At 36.0% G+C, this 18,534-nt stretch overlaps 1 protein-coding gene across 1 annotated transcript in view; it reads left to right on the top strand.

The window, feature by feature from the left end:
* The window catches only part of C3H4orf17 (chromosome 3 C4orf17 homolog), a 37,080-nt gene that overhangs the window by 16,699 nt on the left and 1,847 nt on the right, over nucleotides 1-18,534 (top strand). The window contains exons 6-9 of the mRNA XM_035293261.3: nucleotides 9,945-10,088; nucleotides 15,565-15,646; nucleotides 17,042-17,249; nucleotides 18,250-18,293. Coding sequence (XP_035149152.1) covers nucleotides 9,945-10,088; nucleotides 15,565-15,646; nucleotides 17,042-17,249; nucleotides 18,250-18,293 — 478 coding nt within the window. The remainder of the gene's footprint in view (nucleotides 1-9,944; nucleotides 10,089-15,564; nucleotides 15,647-17,041; nucleotides 17,250-18,249; nucleotides 18,294-18,534) is intronic.

Genomic DNA, 18,534 nt, shown 5'->3' with positions numbered 1-18,534 from the left:
ATTACTTCTTCCTTAAAAGTGCAGTAGAATATTAGGCTTGATATTTCCTTTGAGTCAAGGTTTTTAACTACAAATTCAATTTCTTTTTCATAGATATAGGCTATTTGGGTTGCCTATTTCTTCTTTTTTAAATTTTATTTTATATAAATATTTTATTGCACTTTAGGTTTTGGGGTACATGTAAAGAACATGCAGGATTGTTGCATAGGTAAATACATGGCAATATGGTTTCCCCCATCACTGATATCTGACATTTCTCCCCATGTTATTCCTCCCTTACTCCCTACCCCCTCGCATTCCCTCCTCTAGTCCCCCCCAACAGATCCCAGAGTGTAATGCTCCCCTCCCTGTGTCCATGTGTTCTCATTGTTCAACATCTGTCTACGAGTGAGAACATGTGGTGTTTGATTTTCTGTTCTTGTGTCAGTTTGCTGAGAATGATGGTTTCCAGACTCATCTATGTCCCTACAAAGGACATAAACTGATCGATTTTTATGGCTGCATAGTATTCCATGGTGTATATGTGCCACATTTTCCTTGTCCAGTCTATTATTGATGGGAATTTGGGTTGGTTGCAGGTCTTTTCTATTGTAAACAGTGCTGTGTTGAACATACGTGTGCATGTGTCTTTATAATAGAATGATTTATAAAAATTAGGATATATATCCAGTAATGGGATTGCTGGGTCAAATGGAATTTCTATTTCTAGGTCCTTGAGGAATCGTCACACTGTCTTTCACAATGGTTGAACTAATTTACACTCCCACCAACAGTGTAACAGTATTCCTATTTCTCCACATCTCTCCAGCAACTGTTGTCTCCAGATTGTTTTAATGATTGCCACCCTAACTAGCATGAGATGATACCTCAATGTGGTTTTGATTTGTATTTCTCTATTGACCAGTGATGATGAGCATTTTTTCATGTTTATTGGCCTCATATATGTCTTCTTTTGTAAAGTGTCTGTTCATGTCCTTCACCCACAGTTTAATAGGTTTGTTAGTTTTATTTATTTTTTTTTCTTGTAAATCTGTTTTAGTTCTTTGTAGATTCTGGATATTAGCCCTTTGTCAAATGGGTAGATTGCAAAAATTTTTTCCCATTCTGTTGGTTGCCAGTTCACTCTAATGTTTGTTTCTTTTGTTGTACAGAAGCTCTGGAGTTTAATTAGATCTGATTTGTCTATTTTGGCTTTTGTTGCCAATGCTTTTCGTGTTTTAGTCATGAAGTCCTTGCCTATGCCTATGTCCTGAATGGTTTTGCCTAGGTTTTCTTCTAAGGTTTTAAATGGTGTTAGGTCTTATGTTTAAGTCTTTAATCCATCTAGAGTTAATTTTAGTGTAAGGTGTCAGGAAGGGGTCCAGTTTCTGCTTTCTGCATGTGGCTAGCCTGTGTTCCCAACACCATTTACTAAATTGAGAATCCTTTCCCCATTGCTTGTTTTTGTGAGGTTTGTGAAAGATCAGATGCTTGTAGATGTGTAGCATTGCCTCTGAGGCCTCTGTTCTGTTCCATTGGTCTATATATCTGTTTTGCTACCAGTACCATGCTGTTTTGATTACTTTAGCCTTGTAGTATAGTTTGAAGTCAGGTAGCATGATGCCTCCAGCCTGTTCTTTTTGCTTAGAATTGACTTGGCTCTGCGGGTTCTCTTTTGGTTCCATATGAAGTTTAAGGTGGTTTTTTCCAGTTCTGTGAAGAGGGTCAAAGGTAGCTTGATGGGGATAGCACTGAATCTATAAATTACTTTGGGCAGTTTGGTGATTTTCACAGTATAGATTCTTAATAACCACGAGCATGGTGTATTTTTCCATCTGTTTGTGTCCTCTCTTATTTCCTTGAGTGGTGGTTTGTAGTTCTCCTTGAAGAGGTCCTTTACATTCTTTGTCAGTTGTATTCCTAGGTATTTTTTTCTCTTTGTAGCTGAATGGCAGGTCGTTCTTGATTTGGCTCTCTTTACATCTGTTATTGGTGTATAGGAATGCTTGTGGTTCTGCACATTGCTTTTGTATCCTGAGACATTGCTGAAGTTGCTTATCAGATTCAGGAGACTTTGGGCTGAGATGATGGGGTCTTCTAAATACACAATCATATCATCTGTAAATAGAGACAATTTGACTTCCTCCTTTCCTATTTCTTTTTCTTCCCTGATTGCTCTGGCTAGAGCTTCCAATACTACACTGAATAGGAATGGTGAGAGAGGGCATCCTTGTCTAGTGCCTGATTTCAAAGGGAATGCTTCCAGTTTTTGCCCATTCAGTATGATATTGGCTGTAGGTTTGTCATAAATAGCTTTTCTTATTTTGAGATATATTTCATTGATACCGAGTTTATTGAGTTTTTAGCAGAAAGTGCTGTTGAATTTTTTCAAAGGCCTCTGCATCTATTGAGATAATCATGTGGTTTTTGTCTTTTGTTCTGTTTATGTGGTGAATTACGTGTATAGACTTGTGTATGTTGAACCAGCCTTGCATTCCTGGGATGAAGCCTACTTGATTGTGATGGATAACCTTTTTGATGTGCTGTTACAATCAGTTTGCCAGTATTTTATTGGAGATTTTTGCATCTATGTTCATCATGGATATTGGCCTGAAGTTTTCTTTTCTTGTTGAGTCTCTGCTGGGTTTGGGTATCAGGATGATGTTGGTCTCATAAAATTTTTTGGGAAGGATTCCCTCTTTTTGGATTATTTGGAATAGTTTCAGAAGGAATGGTACGAGCTCCTGGTAGAATTCAGCTGTGAACCCATCTGGACCTGGGCTTTTTTTGGTTGGTAGGCTATTAATTGCTGCCTCAACTTCAGCCCTTATTATTGGTCTATTCAGAGTTTGGACTTCTTCCTGGTTTAGTCTTCGGAGGGTGCAAGTGTCCAGAATTTATCCATTTCTTCCAGGTTTACTGGTTTATGAGCACAGAGTTGTTTGTAGTAATCTCTGATGATAGTTTGTATATCTGTAGAATCTGTGGTGGTATCCCCTTTATCATTTTTTATTGCAATTATTTGATTCTTCTTTCTTTTCTTTTTTATTAATCTGGCTAGCAGTCTGTCTATTTTGTTGATCTTTTCAAAAAAAACAGCTCTTCAATTTATTGGTTTTTTTGAAGGGTTTTTTGTGTCTCTATCTCCTTCAGTTCTGCTCTGTTCTTAGTTATTTCTTGTCTTCGGCTAGCTTTTGAGTTTTTTTTATCTTGCTCCTTTAGCTCTTTCAATTTTGATGATAGGGTTTTGATTTTAGATCTTTGCTTGCTTCTCATATGTGCATTTATTGCTATAAATTTTCCTCTAGACACTGCTTTAAATGTGTCCCAGAGATTCTGGTACCTTGTGTCTTTGTTCTCATTGGTTTTGAAGAACATCTTTATTTCTGCCTTCATTTCATTGTTTATCCAGTCAACATTCAAGAGCCAGTTGTTCAGTTTCTATGAAGTTGTGGGGTTCTGTTTCTTAATCCCGAGTACTAATTTGATTACACTGTAGTCTGAGAGAATGTTTGCTATGAGTTCCATTCTTTTGCATTTGCTGATGAGTGATTTACTTCCAATTACGTGGTCAATTTTAGAGTAGGTGTGATGTGGTGCTGAGAAGAATGTATATTCTTTGGATTTGGGGTGGATAGTTCTGTAAATGCCTATTAAGTTTGCTTGGTCCAGATCTGAGTTCAAGTCCTGGATATCCATGTTAATTTTCTGTTTCATTGTTCTGTCTAATATTGACAGTGGAGTGTTAATGTCTCCCACTATTTTGTGTGGGAGTCTAAGTCTCTGTGTAGGTCGTTAAGAATCCTTTATGTATCTGGGTGCTCCTATATTGGGTGCGTATATATTTAGGATTGTTAGCTCTTCTTGTTGCATTGATCCTTTTACCATCAGGTAATACCCTTGTCTTTCTTGATCTTTGTTGGTTTAAAGACTATTTTATCAGAGACTAGGATTGCAACTCCTGCTATTTTTTTTTTTTTTTTTTGCTCTCCATTTGCTTAGTAAGTCTTCCTCCATCCCTTTATTTTGAGCCTATGTTTGTCCTTGCACATGAGATGGGATTCCTGGATACAGCACACTGATGTGTTTTGACTTTTTATCCAATTTGCCAGTCTGTGTTGTTTGATTGGGACATTTATCCCATTTACACTTAAGGTTAATATTGTTATGTATGAATTTGATCCTGCCATTTTGATGCTAGCTGGTGGTTTTGCCCATTAGTTGATGCAGTTTCTTCATTGTTTCGATGGTCTTTACCATTTGGTACATTTTTGGAGTGGCTGGTACTGGTTGTTCCGTTCTATGTTTAGTGCTTCTTTCAGGAGCTCTTGTAAAGCAGGCCTGGTAGTGATGAAATTTCTGAGCAACTGCATGTTTGTAAAGGATTTTATTTTTCCTTCACTTATGAAGCTTAGTTTGGCTGGATATGAAATTCTGGGTTGAAAGTTCTTTTCTTTAAAGATGTTGAATATCAGCCCCCACTCTCTACTAGCTGGTACAGTTTCTGCGAAGAGATCTGCTGTGAGTCTGATGGGCTTCTCTTTGTGGGTAACCTGACCTTTCTCTCTGGCTGCCCTTAGCATTTTTCCTTCCTTTCAACCTTGGTGAATCTGAGGATTATGTGCCTTGTGGTTGCTCTTCTTGAGGAATATCTTTGTGGTGGTCTCTATATTTCCTGGACTTTAATATTGTCCTGCCTTGCTAGGTTGGGGAAGTCTCCTGGATAATATCCTGAATAGTGTTTTCCAGCTTGGATTCATTCTCTCTGTCACATTCAGGTACACTTATCAAATGTAGATTAGGTCTTTTCACATAGTCACATATTTCCTGGAGGCTTTGTTAATTTCTTTTCACTCTTTTTTCTCTAATCTTGCTTCTCATTTAATTTCACTGAGTTTATCTTCAATCTCTGATAACCTTTTTTTTTTTTTTTTTTTTTTGGCTTGGTTGATTCAGCTATTGTAACTTGTGTATGCTTCATGAAGTTCTTGTCTTGTTTTTCAATTCCATTAAGTCATTTATATTCTTCTCTAAGCTGTTTATTCTAGTTAACATTTTGTTAAACCTTTTTTCAAGGTTCTTAGTTTCTTTTCATTGTGTTAGAATATGTTCTTTTAACTCAGAGAAGTTTGTTATTACCCACTTTCTGAAGCCTGTTCCTGTCAATTCATCAGACTCAGTCTCCAGCCAGCCTTGTTCCCTTGCTGGTGAGGAGTTGTGATCCCTTGGAGGAGAGGCATTCTGGATTTGGGTGTTTTCATTCTTTTTGCACTGGTTTCTTTCCATCTTCTTTGCTTTGTCTACTTGTGGTCTTTGTAGTTCATGACTTTTGGATGGGGTCTCTGCACGGACATCCTCTGTGTTGATGATGAAGCTATTTGTTTCTTTTTTAGTTTTCCTTCTAACAGTCAGACCCCTCTGCTGCAGGACTGCTGGAGTTCCACTCCAGACCCTGCTTGCCTGGCGATCACCTGCGGTGGCTGCAGAACAGTAAGGGTTGCTGCCAGTTTCTTCTTCTGTTATCTTTGTCCCAGAAGGATACCCACCAGATATCAGCCTGAGCCCTCCTAAATGAGGTGTGTCTTTGGATATACGGGGATTGGGGAGCTGCTTAAGGAGACAGTCAGTCCCTTATAGGAGCTCAAGTGCTGCTCTGTGAGCTCCGTTGTTCTGTTCAGAGCTGCTGGGCAGGTACTTTTTTTAAAAAAAATAATTAATTTATTTATTTTTAAAGATGGAGTTTCACCAAGTTGGTCAGGCTGATCTTGAACTCTCAACCTGAGGTGATCCTCCTGCCTTGGCCTCCAAAGTGCTTGGATTACAGGCGTGAGCCGCCACGCCCAGCCGGGCAGGTACTTTTAAGTCTGCTGCAGCAGAACTCATAACCACCTTTTTTTTTCTCAGCTGCTCTGTCCTGGGAAGGCGGGGCTTTATTTATAAGTGCCTGATATGTTTCTGCCTTTTTTCAGAGATGCCCTGCCCAGTGAGGAGGTAGCCTAGTCACAGTCTGCCAGCAGAGGGGTTGCTGAGCTGCTGTGGGCTCTGCCCAGCTGCTGTGTGAACTTCCTTGCGGCTTTGTTTATAGAGGTATAGTTAGAACTGCCCTGGTAATGGCGGTCTGCCTCAGTAATGGTGGACTGCCTCAGTATTGGTGGACTGCCTTGGTAGTGGTGGACCCCCTCAGTCATGGCAGATGCCCTTCCCCCTCAATGTAGCTGGACTGTCTCTGGTCCAGCTTTGCTTGCTGTGAAATTCTCAATCCAAAGTATTTCCGATTGCTGGTCTTTGTGGGGGTGGGACCTGCTGAGCCAGATCACCTGTCTCCCTATTTCAGCCCCCTTTTTTTTTTTTCAGTTGAATAGGAGACTCTGTCTCTCAGGCATTTCAGGCACCAGTTAAAATGGCTGCCCAGATTTGTGTGAGTTTTTGGCAGAGACCCACTGCGCCAGCTGAAACAGCCATGCTAGAGACTTGTGGTGCTTTTCTGTCCAGGAATCTCCTGGTCTGTGGGCAGTAAAAACTCATTTGGAAATGCAGTGATCACTCACCCTCTGTGTTCTTGCTGGAAACTGCACTCCAGAGTTGTTTCTCTTCAGCCATCTTTGTCTATCTCTTCTTTAGCCAGTTTTGGTAGTTTGTGTTTCATCAAGAATTTGTCCATTCATCTAAGTTGTTGATTTACTGATATAAAGTTTTTCATAAAATATTCTTTTTACTTTTGTAATTTTGTATGTGATTTTGGCAATTTATGTCTTCTTTTTTTAACTGATGTGTCTAGCTAGAGGTTTGTGAGTTTTATTGATCATTGTAAAGAATCAGTGTTTCATTTCATTGAGTATCTCTATTGTTTTGCTTTGTGTTTCTAGTTCATTGGCTTTGGCTCCTATCTTCATAGAAGGTAAAACCTTAGGTCATTGATTTGAGACTATTTTCCCTAATATAAGCATGTATTATTACATTTTTCCTATAAGCATTACTTTGGCTTCATCCCCCAAATTTTACTATGTTGAATTTTCATTTTCATTATGTTCAAAATACTTCCTAATAACCTTTTTCATTTCTTCTTTCACCCATGGGTTACTTAAAATCATGTTATTTACTTTCTAAATATTTGGGGGATTTTTCAGATATCTTTATGTTATTGATTCCAATTTAATCCCACTGTAGTTGGAGAACACACTTTGTATACTTTGAAATGTTTTAAATTTATTGAGATTTGTTATATGGCCCAGAATATTGTTGACTTTAATAAATTTTTTATGTATCCACAAAACAAACATTCATTCTGTTGTTGTCTGGTAGAATGTAGTATAAATATCAATTAGGTGTAGTTGTTTGATACTGTTACTCAAGTCACAACCCATAGCAGCAGCTCACGACCTTTTTTGGAAGATTATTTTTTCACATACCTACTGTGGTGTGGGGGAATGGTTTCAGGATGAAACTGTTTCATTTTAGATCACCAGATGTTCCATTCTCATGAGGAGCATACAACCTACATTCCTTATATGTACAGTTCACAATAGGATTTGCAGTCCTATGAGAATCGAATGCCACTGCTGATCTGACAGGAGGCAGAACTCAGTGTGTTGTGGCCCAAAGGTCTGGGGACCCCCGTTCTATAGCCTTGCCAATTTGCCGCTTTTTCTGAACATTATTGAGGGAGGGGTGTTGAAATCTCTGATTATAATTGTGGATTTAAAAAATTTCTCTTTCAATTTCTACCAATTTTTAATCACATATTTTGAAGCTCTCTTATTAAGCATAAAACTGTTTAGGTTTGTCATGTCCTTTTGATATAATGACCTTTTTATCATTATGAAGTTACTTTCTTCATACCTGAAATTTGCTTTAAAATCTATTTTGTTATAGAACTGTTTGGATTTTCTATTTCTCTTTGAATTAATTTTTGGTAATATATTCTTTTCTAAAAAGTGTTTATTCAATCCAAATGTTCAGATTTATTGACAGTTATGTATAATATCCTTATATTCTTTTAAAAATATCTGCTGGTTCTATAATAAGTACCCTTTTACATGTTAATTTTGTTAATTTGTGTCTTTGTTTTTCTTGATTAAAAGAAGTTTATCATTTTCAACAAAAGTTTATTCAATAAGTTTATTAATTTTATTAGTATATCAAAGAATTGATTTTCATTTTTTGATTCTCTGTTATATATTTCCATTCTATTTTAATAATTTCTGCTGTTATTAGTTTTCTCTATTACATACTTTATCTTATTGCTCTTTTTCTAACTCATTTTATCTTTCTAATATATGTATTTTAAAGCTATAAATTCCCCTCTGAAGATTGTTTTAGCTGTTTTCACAATTTTTGCATATAACATTTTCACTGAGTTCAGTATATTTTCTAATTCCCATTACTATTCTTCTTTGACTCATGACTCAATTGCTGGACATTATTTGTGTGACATATTCAAGATTGGGTAATTTATAAAGAAGAGTTTAATTGCCTCACATTTCTGCATGGTTAGGGAGGCATCAGGAAACTTACAATCATGGCAGAAGGCAAAACTGGCATGACTTACATGGTAGCAGACAAGAGAAGTGAGAGCCAAATAAAGGTGGAAGCCACTTATAAAACCATCAGATCTCATGAGAACTCACTATCATGAGAACAGTATGGGGAAACCTGACCCCATGACAATTACTCCACCAGTCCCGCCCTTGACACATGGTGATGATCACAATTCAAGGTGAGATTTGGGAGGGGACACAGACCCAAATCATATCAGTTGATGCAAAAAAAAAAAAAATTGGATTTGTTATACATTATCTCACTTAAAGTCAGTTTCTAAGAGTTAACAACATTAAGAACTTACTGTGTTGCTGTTCTTCCAAAAATACGTCTGCATGATAAACTTAAAAAAAGAATGCCTCAAATACAATATAGCCTATTTTTACTAAACATAAAGTTAAATATTGTTCTATCAATTCCAGTCATCAAAATCCCAGGTTGTTGACTCATTTAGGCACTAGCTTCTATGTGTTGTCATAAATCAGTCTCTGAAGAGTAAAACCTCTTTCTTGGAACAGGTACATAGATCTAAGTCTTCTGTAACTCTTCATGCACTTAAAGCTCCCATAACTTTTAAATTTAAAAAAACTGAAAACAGTATATTTACCTACGAGAACAAGAAAATAACCTTTCTAGTTCCCTTCCAACTGATAGAAAAAGTTTAATTTGCCTTATTTTTTTTTTTTTTTTTTGAGACAAAGTCTCACAATGTTGCGCAGGCTGGAGTGCAGTGGCGTGTTCTTGGCTCATTGCAACCTCTGCCCCCAGGTTTAAGCGATTCTTCTGCCTCAGTCTCCCAAGTAGCTGGGTCTACAGGCACGTGTCACTATGCCCGGCTAGTCTGTGTATCTTTAGTAGAACGGGGTTTCACCATATTGGCCAGGCTGGTCTCAAAGTCCTGACATCGTGATCTGCCTGCCTCAGACTCCCAAAGCGCTGGGATTATAGGCATGAGCCACCTGGTTTGCCTTTCTAACTCTCCAGCTGTCAGTTGTTACTTAGAGCAAAGAAGTAGCAATTTGCATCATGTAGTTGCTACACAGACAAAGCATAAAACCTCCCAGGTGTCTTTTCCTGGCCATAAAAGAGAAATCTTCCCAACTTAACAGCAAATCTCATGTGTCATGCATGAGTTGGCTGTTATCTGGAACTGCAATATAAAGAGTTATACATTACATATTAAAATTTTGTTATCTTGTTATTTAACCAAGAGTTTAAAAATGGTTTCATCAAAAGTTAATAAGGTATCACTATTTGTTTTGTCTCCAAATATAAATATTTAGTAGTTTAAGATAAAACTAATCTTTTTTTACTTTCATGGATCTCTCTTATTAACCACAATATTTTTCATTCATTTTACATTGAATTTTCATAAAAAATATGAGTGGCTGAAAATGTGTATCGGTTATATTATACCTTTGATTTAGGAAGAAATTAAGGCTAAACGGCCACCATCACCTCCAAAAGCATGCTCTACTCCTGGCTCCTGTTCTTCAGGGATGACGAGTTCCAAGAATGATGTGAAAGCAAACACCATTTGCATACCAAACTATCTGGATCAGGAAATAAAAGTAAGTGTCAAATTTATCAAATCCGTAACTTGCAAACAGCATGAATATACCAAAAAAAATTTTATACCACTAGCATCCATAAAACTCTTACTAATAACTGAATTGATTTAAGCCTGCTTAGCCTGAAGTCCAAGGCATACTCCTATTTTCATTTCCAGTATTACTTTCCCCTTGAATCTTGCTACTCTTAGATAAACACAATCTTTGGCTTTGACATAATGAAAAGCTTGGTGTTTATCAAACAAATCCAGCTCTATTCTTTCCATCTTTCGTTATCATCTTTCTAATACTTGAGAGGCACTACTCACAATATCTTGCCACTATCTATACATTTACTTCTCATATTTTAAAGCATAGATTCCTCCAATCAACATTCATCTCTTCCTCTTTTCTTTAGAAAACTATGTCTTCCAACTTTCTCTGCCTGGGGTTATAAACTTAATTATATTAATAGTAATATATCATATCAGCTTCCTGAAAGGCTCTCCCCAGCCAGTTATTTCTGGGAATAATATAAAATCATGAATACATAAGTCAGCTCATATTTGTCACCTGCCATTTTTTCCTTCTTTTAATCTCTTCTTGGTAACCTCCATATTGATCCACCATAAGTCCCACTACAATGAACTAAGGGTCAAAAAATTGTAATGATGACTCTAATTGGAATTTTAACTAATCAGTATCTATAGTTATAATTACAAATAACAGAGCATGTTGTAGAGATGGTCACTGAATAAGCTTAACAAGGAACTATTTTATATCCTCTAGGTATATACTCAGTAATGGGACAAATGGTATTTCTGCCTTTAGATTGTTGTAGAAAGGGCTGTAAATGAGATTTTTTTTTTTTAGATTTTTCAAGGATTTCTAAGAAAAAAAATTCATAATGAGTGAATATATGAGGCATCTCTCAAGAGAAATGGGAATTAAAAATAGACCAAAAGGAAATTTTAGAATTAATACAGCTTTGCAGTGAATAACAATGTTTCCACCAATAACAGATCACAAATATGACAGTGGTAACATAAGTGCATAATATGGTATCTTTACTATATCTTTTCTATGTTTAGATATGATTATATACACAAATACTTTCCAATGTGTTACAGTTGTCTACAGTAACATGTTATACAGGTTTGTAGCCCAGGAAAAACAGGCTATACCATATAGCCTAGGTGTGTAGTAGGCTGTATCATCTAGGTTTGTGAAAGCACATTACATGAAGTTTTCACAATGATGGGATCATTCATGAAGCAATTCTCAAAATGTGTTTTTGTCATTAAGTAATGCGTGACTACAATATCTGAAATCAAAATTTCACCGGATGTGATTAGCAGCACACTTGGCACTACAGAAAAAAATATGTAAGTGGGAGTTACAGAGAAAGCAATAAAAAAATGCCCAAATTAAAGTAAAAAGACTTTTAAAAATGTAAACAAAACCTTATTGACCTGTGAAAATATATTGGGTGGTCTAACATATGTGTGATTGGAGTCTCAGAACAAGAGGAGAGAGATTAGAACACAAAAATTATTTGAAGAAGTAATAGCTAACATTTTCCCAAATCTGACGAAATCTTAAAATACCCAAGAAGTTATACCCACAGAAGATGCTATATCTGGGCACATCATAATAAAGTTGTGGAAAACCAAAGAGAATATCTTGAAACCAGCATGAGAAAAAAAAATATTACATATATAGTCATGCATCACTTAATGACAGGGATACATTCTGAGAAATGTGTCAGACAGTTTCATTGTTGTATGAACATCACAGAGTGTACTTACACAGACCTAGATGTTACAGCTACTACACATTTAGGCTATATATCCTATTGCTCCTAGGCTATAAACCTATATAGCATTTTACTAATACTGAATACTGTAGACATTGTAGCATAATGGTAAGTATTTGTATATCTAAACAGGAAAAGATACAGTAAAAATACAGTATGATAATCTTACTTGACCACCATTGTATATGTGGTCCCTTATTGACTAAAACTTTGTTATATGGTGCATGACTGTAACGATAAAAATGACAGCTGACTTCTCACTAGAAATATGCAAGCCATAAGACAATGAAATGATACTTTAAAGTGCTTAAAAGATTTAAAAAGCTGACATTTTATAGTTCTGTCATTCAGAAGTAAAGGAAGAAGTAAGAAGGAGATAAGTGTGGTTAAAAGAAAACAGAGGGGTGAAATGTAAAAACAACAGTAACACAAAGTTCAGGTGAGAAATAAATGAAATATAACTTATAAGGGTCTTACATTATACATGAAGTGGTATAATATTAATTCAAGGAAACTATGTTAAATTAAGGATGCATATTTTATATCCCTCAAACAACAAAAAGCCAATGGAGAGGACAAAGTGAGATACTAATATGTGCTTGATTAATCCAAAAGGAGGCAGAGAAAAGAATAAGGGGAATGATAAAGGAAGAAAAAACTTAAAAAAAAAAATAGCAAGATGGTACACTCAAAACTACGCCAAGGGATAAATAGAGTAAAAACTCTAATAAAAAGACAAGGATTGACAAGTTAGATAATACTTTTTAACAAGGGCCATTACTTCAGCTTCTTTAAATATTTGGGGTTGATAATTAGTGAATATTTACAATTATTTATTTTGATATCGATGTGCAGAGTAAATGGCAACACCGTCATTTCCTAAGTTAAATAATCAGCCAACAAATAATTTAACATCTCTTTTTAGGAGTAAATATGAATAAACACTGTCAGATAATTCACTCCTAGGTTTTCAATTAAAAAAAATGTTTGGACAAACATAGGGATAGAAGTCTCCTATTCCAGAACCTGGCAAAACCAGTTTTCTTTGACTAGAGGAGACAGTTTCTTAGCAATCCAGTTCATTGCCACTCAAATCTCTAATACCAGGACTGGTTTACGTAGCTTCTTCTGGTAATGTGCTTTATTACCACCAATTTATTACCCCTGTTACTCTTTACAGAGATTCAGAGTCACTAAATCCTGCCAGACCTGACCTTATGACTTGGGAGGGGAAATATATTGTTAAAGAGGTGCTAAACCATGTTCTTTGCACACTCCCTTTCAAGGCATAACACAGAAAAACTGAGGCTGGATCCTTGACTTTGATTTCTAATCGAATAGGTCCAATGACCAGGTAGCTTCCCTCTAGGGGGAGTAATTGAAAAATTTCATGTCAAGTTTGATTAACGAATTTTCATATCTGTTAAAATTTTCACTCATCCTTACAGCACATAGACTTGTGAGTATAGAATAATGCCAATAAAGAAGGGAAGATATATATTATGCCACTTTAGAGAACATAGACTTGTGAGTATAGAAAAATGCCAATAAAGAAGGGAAGATATTAATTATATACATTATGCCACTTCATGAAATACGTTCAGAACAGGCACTCAAGGTCAGGAACTATTTTGGAAAATATGATTGTTAGAATGAGACTTGCAAACTCCTGCAAAGACAGGATGCCAGGACAACTTGTATGGTAGGTACCAAGGCAATAGTCCCCAGAATCTTTGCTGGACAATGGTGGATATCTCTGATGCTGAGCACCTATCCTCTAGAGTTGGAAGAGGAGTTTTCAATTCCAGAGCCTTTGTGGTAGTCTGCTTTGAGTTTTTGCCAACCAAGATGATACAGAGAACCTGACATAGTTTTTCAGTTACTTCTATGGCAAAAGAAACATGGGGTTACCTTGAGGAATTAAGGTTTCTCTGCCCCTAGAAATCATGAGATCATTGAAGAAGAGTTTTTTGAGGGTTTCCAAAGACTGAGTACAATAGACTTCCACAGGTGGAATCACAGAGAGAATCTACTCATTGGATAATTTTCCATTCCTCCAGATCTGATCAAGACTCAATTTGTGACCCTTGGAAAAGCTATAATATCTTTGACAATCAGAAGCCTGGTTTACAGGCATAGTTATCCCTGCCCCAAGCTACAGAAACAAATGTTTATCTCAAGGGACTGGAAGCTGCTGTGTTCATTGTGCATCTGCTTAGGTTTCTGTAACAGAGAATGTGGGTGGTTTCCCAGGAAGACATATTCTACATCCTCTCGCTAAAAGGATAATTATATTCTCCAGGATGTTGTTGATCAATTAGTGATCTATTAGTTAGAAGCTAGGAGTGATGTGCAATCACTATATTGATGGAAAAATCCATAGAGGCAGAATGGCTTAGAAAATACCATGAAGCTCTTTTTCTATTTTTGCCACAGTTTTTGATTTGTTGTGAAAGTAGGAGCAAATCTAACTTTCTCTCTTTAGGATATGGCATTATCAAAGACAGATATCTTAACATAATAACAAAGTTCAATACAGGGAAGTTGATTTTTCAGCCCTTTAATTTTGCTTCTCTATCTCCAGCATATAGATCAATGACCAACAAATGTTTGTTCAATTAATAATTTAAGACTTCAGGCAGAAATACTAAAAGAATCAATGTTGTAGTAGTTCAAACCAGATTTGATGTTGCTTTAGCCTTAGTCAAGGCAATAGGGATGCAGACAAACGGAGTGATTTGAGAAATATTTAGAAGGTAGAATTTACTGAACTTATTGTTTGACATTATGTTTTAGAAAAGGGCAAGGGAGTTGTCCAGAGTGAATCTCAGCCTGTGGCTTGGACAATTTAATGTATGTTGGTGCTGTTCATTGAGACAGGGGAACCAGGAGGAAAAGCAAGTTTGGAGCAGGTTTTAGCAAGAGAAACGTGGGGTTTGTTTTACATATTTTATGTCCAAAATACCTATAGTATAGCTAAGTGAATGCATCTGATAGGCAGATGGATATATAGGACTGAAGTTCAGGAGACAGATATGAATATCAGATGTGTTTAAATTCTAACAGCAGACACAATTAAGACTCAATCTGGAAACTGTACTTTTAATGCTTATTATAGCCCATATTTATTAGAATTAATTATTTCATATTTCTAACTCCACTGTCATCTACACTTAAGCCTATAGCTCCAGAGTTTAAAAAAATCTCAAGGAAGGATTCTAATTAACTAACGGGAATTATATTCCTATTCCATTGGGCCAATCACTGTGTTCAAGAAATTGAGGTACAATAGCCCTCTCTCTGTCTACGGAGAGGAGCAGGGAAGATGGGCCAGTCCTGTGACTGACAGATTCCCATTAGAACCCTATGGTACAGTGGGAAACATAAATTCACCAGAAGTACATTCCTACTAGAAGATGCTGCTTCTGAACAGACAAAACAAGACACACACACTCCATAGCCTACCCTAAAGTGTTAATTGTACTGGAAATGTTGTTTTCACTGTGATTCTACTGTGTACTATTTGAAATTGAGCTCCTGAGTTGAAAATCCCAATTGACTTAATTGCATATCATATACAGAGTGATATTTGGGATGATGGGATTCTGGAGAAAGCAAAGAAAACCTTATAAGCCTTGTATTATTTATTTGCTCATATGTAACTCTAATGTTCTCCATCAGATCCTGGTAAAGCTCTGTGACATTTTACAAACTGATTCTCTGGCAGAAGTTTTACAGTGGCTACTTCATGCAAGTTCAAAAGGTGCGATTAAGATACACATTTTAAAAGACAGCTCAATTTATTGTCAGATATTGGGAATATGTCAATCAATACCTGAAGTTTTGTACCTTGTATTTGCAAAGAAAATGTTGCAATATTAATTATTTTCCCAGTGTTTCAATATCAGAATAATTGCTGTCCTGCATATCCAGCTGCATGTATGTGGGTCATTCAAAGAATTCAAAATTCAGTATGCCTTAAATTGAACTTATTTGTATGACATGAAACACTTGTGTCTAAGGGAGGTGTTATTCTCAGCTAGAGTTAGTTTGTGTTCTTCCAGAGTCCACATACCAGAGGCCTTGCTGAGCACATCCTCTGGGCTGTTGTTAACTCTGAACACAAAGCTTATTTATTTTCTTAGGTAAGAACAACAGAACAGCCATCCAAGTAACAACTCTGCCAATTGCCAAGCAAAACTATCAACTCAGTCATCTCTTAGCCTGTTTTGGGCCCTTCCGTGCCTGTTCCATGAAAACACATGCCATTCCCAATCTAGACAATGATAAATGGCAGAGAGCAGCTATCCTCAAATGTAGCTGGTTATCAGACTGACTAAGGCAAAATCTCTGTGGTGGGACTTGGGAATTTGCATTTCTGACAAGTTCCCAGGTGATGCTGATAATGCTGATCTCAGGACCACTCTGAGAATCATTGCACTGATCAATGCTAGGAAGTACCAATGTGTGAGGAACAGTCTAATGATTTAAAGTAGGAAGCATTTTGGAAATATTACCTTGCCCCAGGAATTCAATACTAATTTTTAGGCAATTGAGAAGTGCTTAGGAGCAATGGGTCTTTAGCTATCTTCTAATTATTTTTCCTTTTTAAGAATGTGACATTTAATAAACTATACGAGTAATAAATACTTATTGTTGGGAGAAAGAACAGATGAACAAGAAAGAAAAAAAGAGATGAGACAGAAAAGAAATTATCAATAAAATTACCACAGACATCATTTCAGTGAATACTTTGGTGTTCTACCTATATACGCTTGTTAACTGTTTATTACCTATTAGTCTGTATTTTAATGGAATCATATTGTATTTCTTATTTTTGTATAGATATCCTTATATCTTTGGCAGCAGCTTGTAAGACTGGCTACTGTACTCAATATTTTAAAATGATTCCACTGCTATTCAGGGGCAAGTACCTCAGTGAGTTAACTAATCTGGGCACTCTACAGTATCACAGGGCAACAGAAACTAGGTTAAAGTGAACCAACTTTTCTGCAACAATCTTTACTTCCACATTGGCAACTACACAGAAAATAGATGACCAGTCTTTCACACTCAGGAGCTGGATAATCCTGTGTTTCTAGCCAACACGATAATTGCAACCTTCACTCCTCCCACCCTTTTTTGTCTTTTAAACCAGAAAAAGAGTGGGTCTCAGCTTTGATTCATTCTGAGCTCGCTGAGATAAACCTATTGACTCATCACAGAAGAAACACCTCAATGGAACCAGCGGCAGAGACTGGGAAACCACCCACAGTTAAATCACCACCCATAGTTAAATCGCCCCCAAATTTACGTGCAAAATCAAAAGTGCTGACCAGAGATACAGAAGAGCATCAACCCACCAGGTAATTAGATATAATGGCCCCCTAGAGGGAGGATCTATGACACATGAAGACTTTGAAGTTCTCCTTATTTAAGTTTCAAAATGCTGAACATGAAGTTCTAAAGCTCCTCTTTATTCAGTAAATGACTGTAATATATATGTGTTTGCTTTCATTTTCATAAATGTAATATAAAAATTGTTCTCAATTCTATTGTTTAGAACATTTTGGCAAAAACTGTGTATTTCTTATCTGGTAAGCTTTCTTTTTGAGGAAAATTATTTTTCCAGTAAGAGAAAAGCAAGAATGGCTACCTAGAAATCTAAGATAAAGGTTTTTAGAGTTTAACTAAAGTAGATACAATTAAGGAAATCAAAATTGTATTTCTACAGTTATTGTATATTTTGTTAAATGCATATCACACAGGTTTCACTTTTTTGTGTAGAGCAATGCAAAATTAAAATAAATTGCTTCACTTAAATTTCTCTGATTTACTCCTGGGGCTTCCAGAGAGAAAAATAACTACTAAAATGACTGAAATTATTGCAGGAGAAATTTTTATTAAATGCTATAATTTCAATAACAGAAGAAAAATATATATTTATGTAGAATCATGGTTAAAGAATGTGTGGTAAGATGTTATTTAAGCTCTCAGAGAAAATTTTGTTGCTTTAAAAAGTTGAATAAAGCTTAAAGGTATAGAAAAATTACATTTTGAAAATACAAATATGTCACTTTAAATAATATTAAGACAGAAAAAAATTGTATTACTAATTGTCCCTATTTTAAAGTGTCCATAAAATCAGAAACTGAAATCTCTACCTTAATGACTATACATATAAATTTACTCAAAGTAAGAAGAATTTTTCATTGGGAAGTAAATTTAATACTGTATATTAAAAAAACAAAGAATTGGGGTAGCATATTTAAGATACATATACACTGAACTTACTGATGATAGTGTAGTCTACAGAAAATACTTTTTTCTGTGAAATTCATTTTTTTCTTTCTCCAACTGATATAGAGTGCCAAGTCAAGGATCTGAAGAAAACAAGGAAGTACCAAAAGGTTAAGTACAGTTTTTGGTAATTACTGAGTTGGTATTAAGAAACTGGTAAGTACTAACGACTTAGGGAATGGATTTTAAGGATCAGTGCCTTTAAAAAACAGAAAAATACAATACTAATTTCCAGATCAATTCTTGAGAGAGCATCTGCTGACTTTCTCATAAAGATAAATTTACCTTTGTTTTGAAAGGCAAAGTGTCTGATCAGGGACAGACACTCTTTGAGAAGCAAGACAGCAGGAC

The sequence above is a fragment of the Callithrix jacchus genome, chromosome 3 (genome assembly GCF_049354715.1).
Source record: "Callithrix jacchus isolate 240 chromosome 3, calJac240_pri, whole genome shotgun sequence".
NCBI classification, from domain to species: Eukaryota; Metazoa; Chordata; class Mammalia; order Primates; family Cebidae; genus Callithrix; species Callithrix jacchus.
The sequence above is the reverse complement of the archived record's forward strand: the minus strand, read 5'-3'. Positions and strand labels throughout refer to the sequence as shown.